The 6,740-nt window shown below is 43.1% G+C and overlaps 1 protein-coding gene across 1 annotated transcript in view; it reads right to left on the reverse strand.

The window, feature by feature from the left end:
• Positions 1 to 6,740, reverse strand: part of RPL7 (ribosomal protein L7) — a 10,367-nt gene that overhangs the window by 3,091 nt on the left and 536 nt on the right. The window contains exons 2-6 of the mRNA XM_018569172.1: positions 5,169 to 5,271; positions 4,824 to 4,990; positions 3,124 to 3,261; positions 2,028 to 2,137; positions 512 to 723 (exon numbers count right to left, since the gene is read on the reverse strand). Of these exons, the coding sequence (XP_018424674.1) occupies positions 515 to 723; positions 2,028 to 2,137; positions 3,124 to 3,261; positions 4,824 to 4,990; positions 5,169 to 5,271 (727 nt within the window). The 3' untranslated portion in view covers positions 512 to 514. The remainder of the gene's footprint in view (positions 1 to 511; positions 724 to 2,027; positions 2,138 to 3,123; positions 3,262 to 4,823; positions 4,991 to 5,168; positions 5,272 to 6,740) is intronic.

Here is a 6,740-nt window from a genome sequence, read left to right on the forward strand (position 1 = left end):
CTGTGTTTTTAAAATCCTGCTTCCTGGTGTAGATTCTAAAAAAAATAATAATAAAAAAAAAAAAAGTATCCTCAATGGTACTACATCCAAAATAAATGGCGCTAATGAAACATGGATAGGTGTGAATAGGCCACAAAGAAGGATTTCTTGAGCTGTAATCATCCCCTAAAGAGGGCTCTCTATTTACTCCAATAAGTTAACATAGGAGATCTTCTGGTGCCGTTTCTGCCCAATATTCCAGGAAACAAAGCGTAGAAGGGGATCTTCCCCTATACAATTTAAAAGCCCAAGTTTAGTTTCGGGCCAAGTTTAATGTTACACACCATAGAACAGGAAGTAAGAAAAATCCAAGTGAATTGGTCCTTGCCTTGGGAAAGTGAGGTCACGTTAAAAGTGCTTACACTTAAAGCCCCCCCATACACATATCTAAACTCCTCCATCAGTATAGGAAGATTCAAAACTAATATATAAAGCACATATCCTTTATCTGTATTCTTGGAGAGGACATTACCTTTTAGTTCATCTTCTTAATCAGTCTGTTGATTTGGTCTTCCCTGTTGCCTGCATCACCACCTTCCACAAAGTGTGTAGTTTTCTTCTTCATTCCACCTCTGGGAGAGGACAGTTTGAAGGGCCAGAGGAAATTGTTTGCTGCCTTGAAGTTTTTGCCAACAGTGAAGATCTCGTGGATTAGATCTTCAACGCAAATTATGCCACGTCTCCCTGATGGAATAAAATACATGGTCAGACTTCTTCCTTTTGGATTTTCCCCAGATTACAAAGGGGGACAGTGTTTTTTAGTTCACAGAAGATAGCTAGTAAAGCTGACAAACAAAGCTCAGATTTCAGGTCAGTACACAGGAGGTTACAAGCACTCAAGATTTGTAGTGGAGTAAACAGGTATTTTTAGATTGAAAAACATAAAACGTATACAGCCATAAGGACTGAAGCTGCAATATATTAGATTTTTGATCTTGGGTTTAGATGCAATTCAGTTTTAAACACACTGGGGTCCAATTCAGAACAAACAATGCAACAGATCACCTAGTGTGCAATACATCGCGCTGTGTGTTATCATGCGCTAAAGGCACAGGTACCGCACCTTAAGCACAACACTATGGTGTGCATAGACCTTAACACTTTGTTTCTGTTAAAGTGAAAAATAAAAAGCCAAGATGACAGTTACATTGTTGTACACTTCGTGAAGAGAAGAAAAACCTGCTAAGGGTATAAAAGTGCAGACACTAAAAAGGTGCCTGTACATACCTGTAGCAGCCTCCAATACCATGCTTTCAGCCCCCTCCCATAACAAGACCACACCACCTCTAGTGCAAACTTGTATGTATTAAAGTATGAAGAAAAAAAAGGATAGTATGAAAGTCCATGTATGCACATGCTGCAATGGCATGTTACCTGGCTGCTGTCTAACCTCCAATTACTGCTCCCCAGCTCCAGTGTCCTCGCTGTTAGCCATCCTTCACTTCTCTTCCCCCCCAAACCCACCAGAATACCCAACCCTAGTCTGATCAACAAAATACACCTCTGATCATAAATCTTTTAATAGCTTCCAAAATAGAGCAGGTTATGCACACTGCACTATTAGACCTGCCATCTCATTTCCCTTTATTTCCAGCAACGCAATTATGCTTCTAAGCTCTGGATAGCTGTATGATTATTAGGGGTCAATTAGGCAGCCATATATCCACAAAAGTGATACTGGTGCACCAATAGAAGGGACAGCCATTTGGGTGGCCTCATGACTAATCAATGGTACAGCTCAAAACATAGGATAAATCCATGGGCTGGGCTGGTCCATGGTTTCCTTTCCTGTCAGTACAGAAATACAACTTGTAGAGCTCCATCTGGTTTGGGAATTACTTTGAGCAAAACTGCAGCTGGTCACAAACAACCAATGTGAATGGTGAGGACATTTGGCATTGTCCAAAATCCTGCATGATATAATAACGTCAAAAGAGAATAGTCTCAACATATCAACAGATTGTGTATTTTTGGCATACTTGGCATACCTAGGTATTTCTCAATCATAGAGTTGTCCGTAAGAGGGAGACGCTGCTTCCTGACCTTCAGGTATCCACGCTTGTAGATGAGCTGCTTCACAGACTTCAGATTAGGGTAACTGCAAAATGCACAGGAAAATGCAGTTTAACACGATCCAAACGGCAGGAAAATGCAAACTAGAGCAGCAGCACAAATGGCAAGAAGTATGAAGCAGTCAGCATATGTAGATGTGCTAAACACGTCTAGAGAATAGGCTTGTCGAACTTCTAGTATTAAAGGCTGGGTGTTTTTTGCCTTATTGCATTCTGTGCATTAAGGCAAAACACACCCAGCACTCCAACATCCCCGTAGCCCCCCCATTTACCTGCAACTGCTTGTCTCCTCCGCCACAACCAGGAAGTTACTCGGGTTTCCCCAAACTTAGCGGTTGCGAGGGAGGGTACTGAGGGATGGGGAGCCATGGGCTCTTTCTGCTGTCAGTCAAGCTGTGACTGCAAGGGTGGGGGCGTGGATGGCAGCACAGTGTGTGTCTATGGACGCACAAAGCTAGGTGCAGGCATGGTCAGTGGCCTGGATGCCTCTAGAGAACAAGCAAATAAAAAAAAGAATTTTTTGGCAAGTCTGGCCCCCCTAAAGAAAATAAAAATCTGAAGGTTTAATGTTGCTTTTAGGCTGGCCATACAGTATTTTTTTTTGCACTCTTCCGGCTGAATGCAGAAAATATGAGATTCCTCCACCAACTCTAAGCAGTGTGGATGGACAACTCCCCTGTTGTGGCCAATGTATTCTGACAGCAGCCGACAGCCACTGTCAGAATACCCAACAGTGCTTTCAGCTGACTGGTTGCAAGCACCGTTCAGCCAAGATTTTCCTTCCCAACACCAGGCTATGCTGAATGGACAAAGCTTTGTCACTTCTATGCAGAAGCCACTCAAACATTTATAGGAATGTGCAGGAGGTTGCAGAATAGCTTTGTCACTACCAGGATTCAGGAGTAGAGGAGATATGCGCAGCCTCAAGGTGCATGCACTTAACTGGTAAACATTATTTTGCCTTTTCTCCTTTAACTGCTGGAAATGGAGACTTTCAGGACAGAGCACTCACCCCCAAGCGATGTAGGGCTCGACTAATCTCAGCATGTTGATAGAAGCCTTGTTCAGCCTGACAAAGGTGCCGTTGAAGATCTGGCGCAGACGGAGGAGCTGCAAAACCTTGCGAACCTTTGGACTAACCCCATTGATACTAAAAGACAAAAAAAAGGAAATAGCTTTATTACCAACACACCAACTTCTGCTTAAACTGGGTAAGCAGTTCTAGAGACTTTCAGTTCCACAGGCTCACAACACAACACATTGTTACAATGCACTAACCAGATTTCTTTTTATAATCTCAATACAAATTAGTAATCTAAACAAGAGATTGTAGTCCATCACAGGAGTGAGCTTGGAGCGGTGGCTACTTTACAACACAAACAGAGAGCATGGAGAACAAAAGTAGCCACCCTCCAGAAGGATGGACAGTATCAGCAACAATTCAGAGACGATTTGAGATCTCCAGCCGAGTGATACACAAATTATACAATTTTGTTAATAGTTCAGGAACTTGAATGTATTTTTAAGATTTAAAGTTAATGTCACTTTAAAAGGTGTAAGCCCTCTGCCTCAGCAATGGTCCTTAAGCCTCAACCACATTTAGTAAGGCGAGAGGCAACATGGGGTGAGATTGAGCTCTGATTTGGGCACCCTGATCTTGGTGAACATGATCACTGAAGGTGAAAGTGGGAAAAAAAATCCCAAACTTTGGGTTGTCACCCACCAGAACAAGAATAGATGGGAAAGCTTTCAATGGGGACACAAGTTCTGGTAACCCTGCTGACTACCAGGAATTTATCTCACTTCCTATAGTGGCTGACAGGAAGCAACAAAATCCAAAATTACAGAACAGTTTTGGCTAATTTCTTGCCAATGAAGACTCAATAGTACTTTCTTCTGGCTGTAAAGTTACATGGGCTTATAGAGATAATGTTATCTTATCCAGGGAGGGCAAAGTAACTACAAAGTGTCCAACTGGCCTAGCTATTCTCCCCTTGCCAATGCTTCTGGGCAACAGGCGTTTGAGTATGGAGAAGCAACTGACCAATCGCTTGGCCTGAGCACTTTCACATGATCAAGGGAGTGAGGTACTGCTCCCCGTTTGCCAATATTGGTGAGTTTAGTGCTGGCTGTGACAGAGGAAGACGACAAGGGAGCACTGCCAAGGTACGTAGCTCAGAGGGGCCCCTCTAAAGAGACAATGTCACTGTGTCCCACATGGGCAAGAGGAAAGGCTCTCTAAAGTAAAATATTGGGGCAGCAATTGCTGACCAGAAAAATGATAAGTTTGATGATAACCCACAACATGTTTGCTGAAGAAAATAAATGCAAAAGTCCTTATTCAAGAACTGTGTGCAAGGTAAAAAAGTTACCATGACAGCCAGGAATCCAGCATTTTCAAAAGGTCAGGGAAGCAGTTGCCGCCTGTGTGTTTCTCTCATAACAACTTAGCCTTATTCTTACCTCACAAGCCTTGCAATGGACAATCACAGGGAGCATAGAACATATTCCAAGGTCTACTGTGAAGCCTGGGAATGAAAACCTTAGTACATTTCTCTGGAGATTTATAAAAGTTGACCCCAGGGACATCTGTTCACCCCAGGTTCATAGTAACACCAGACATATTCTTCTCCTGACAGACACCAAGTTGATAGGCACTTTGAATGCCCAGGGGGAGAAGCACCATTGAACTCCAGTGCTGTGCTGGCTTACCCTCTGATTCTGATGACGAATGCCAGCTTGGGTTCAGCAGGCACATAATAGTTTCCAGCTTTGCGGGCCATTCTAGCCAGGCGCACTTCACGTCTGTACAACTGTCTGTATTCTTTGTAGTAGCTCTCGGCTCTCTTGTAAATTATCTTCCTTTTTTCTTTGCGGGCCTGAACAAATAAAAAAAAGTTTGTTTACATTTGTGGCCTATACTAAAAATAGTTTTTTTTTTAAAGGACTTTTTAGCATTATCCTATTACAGGAAAGATAATGAAGCACTTGAAAACAGTTCAAAAGCAGACAACCCATGTGGAGGAGCTGAGGAGAGTCACACAACATAAACCTCACCTTTTTGTCAGACAGGATTTTCTTGATCCTTTTGGCCTTGGCAGCCGCAAAGGCTTTTCGCCTTTTCAAAAGGCTTTCTGGAACGGATGGCAGCTTTTTCCCTCTGAAATCAAATTTTTTTATTTTTTTAAACATGCCCAAGATTTACAAACACAGAAGACAGCACACAATTAGGCCGGCTTGCATGCTCTATAAAGAACGGGCAAGATCAGCAACATTCACAATATGATAATGAACAAAGTGTGTAAACTGAGGCTCAGGACCCATACGCTGCCTGTCTAGTTGCTGGTGGTGCACACGGTCCTTCACGCATTTGGACATAAATCACATAATCTGGGTTCTTGTTACATTTTGGGCAACAGCATAAAAAGCTGCAGGGCTTTAGATTTCATCCACTGCCATAGATTTCAACAGCTTACAGTAAAGCCAAAATGCACGACTGACTATATAAAACCAGAATCTGACCCCCCATCTTCACTTCCTAATGACTGACAGCTACACTGACCAGATCTCACTGGAAGTGTGGCTCAGCAAGTACAGAAAGGCTGACAAACTAGACAATCGTAATGTACAGTCCCTGTACAATCTGCTTTACCAAACTGTGTACTATGAGGATGGACCTAAACAAGCCTTTTATGTAGTATCCAGTCAGGCCTGTCCTTATACTACCCAGTGGATGGCAGATCCAGAGGTCATAGTGCAATCACAATGTATAGTAATGTATGTGACGTGAAGCACATCACTGGGTTTATTATGGAAGTTAGGAAGGAAGAAAAGGGTGCACAACACCAAACATGTTGGGGCTGCACTGGCCGTTATTTCCAGCACAGCCCCCATGCAAGTCAATTTGCCTGGTCACAGACATGATCTGCTCACACCACTGTGTCACGATGGAAACGTGGCGGAGGGAACACAAAAAAAACAAAAAACAGTGCAGCATGATGTAATTTTTTTTAGTGCAACACCGTACAGACACCTCACACCCTGCTGTGCCCATAGAGTTGAATGAAATGTCACTTGTGACATTTCAATAAAGTTGTACAAAAAAAACAAAACATGTGCCAGGGCACCACACGCCAAGAGCAGTGTCTGGTGTGAATGGGCTCGAAATGGAGACTCCTCTTTGCCATTATACTCTCCGCCGACGGTTTCTACTAAACATCTAAATACATTTGTTTTACATGGTCACATGACTGCAAACTCCGGCTGGTTTGTGTCACGACCAGGCACACTGTTAAATCCCTGGAGCGCAGTGACATCACCCATCCGTGTCCATAGTCCCAGGACATTGTCAGCCAGCAGCACTCAACATAAAAAGGGGACAGCACTGGAGCTTTGGTCAAAAAAAAATGTATTTAGATTGCAATGTAGTAGAACATGTCTGCAGGAAGTACAAACGGAAAGGGGGAGTCACCATTAAACTGGCATAGAACATGTCTGCACGGAGTATATAAGGAAAGGGGGTCACCATTAAACTGGCATAGAACATGTCTGCACGGAGTATATAAGGAAAGGGTGAGTCACCATTAAACTGGCATAGAACATGTCTGCACGGCGTATATAAGGAAAGGG

This window comes from Nanorana parkeri, unplaced genomic scaffold, assembly GCF_000935625.1.
Source record: "Nanorana parkeri isolate BGI_ZX_2015 unplaced genomic scaffold, ASM93562v1 scaffold1296, whole genome shotgun sequence".
Classification (NCBI taxonomy): Eukaryota; Metazoa; Chordata; class Amphibia; order Anura; family Dicroglossidae; genus Nanorana; species Nanorana parkeri.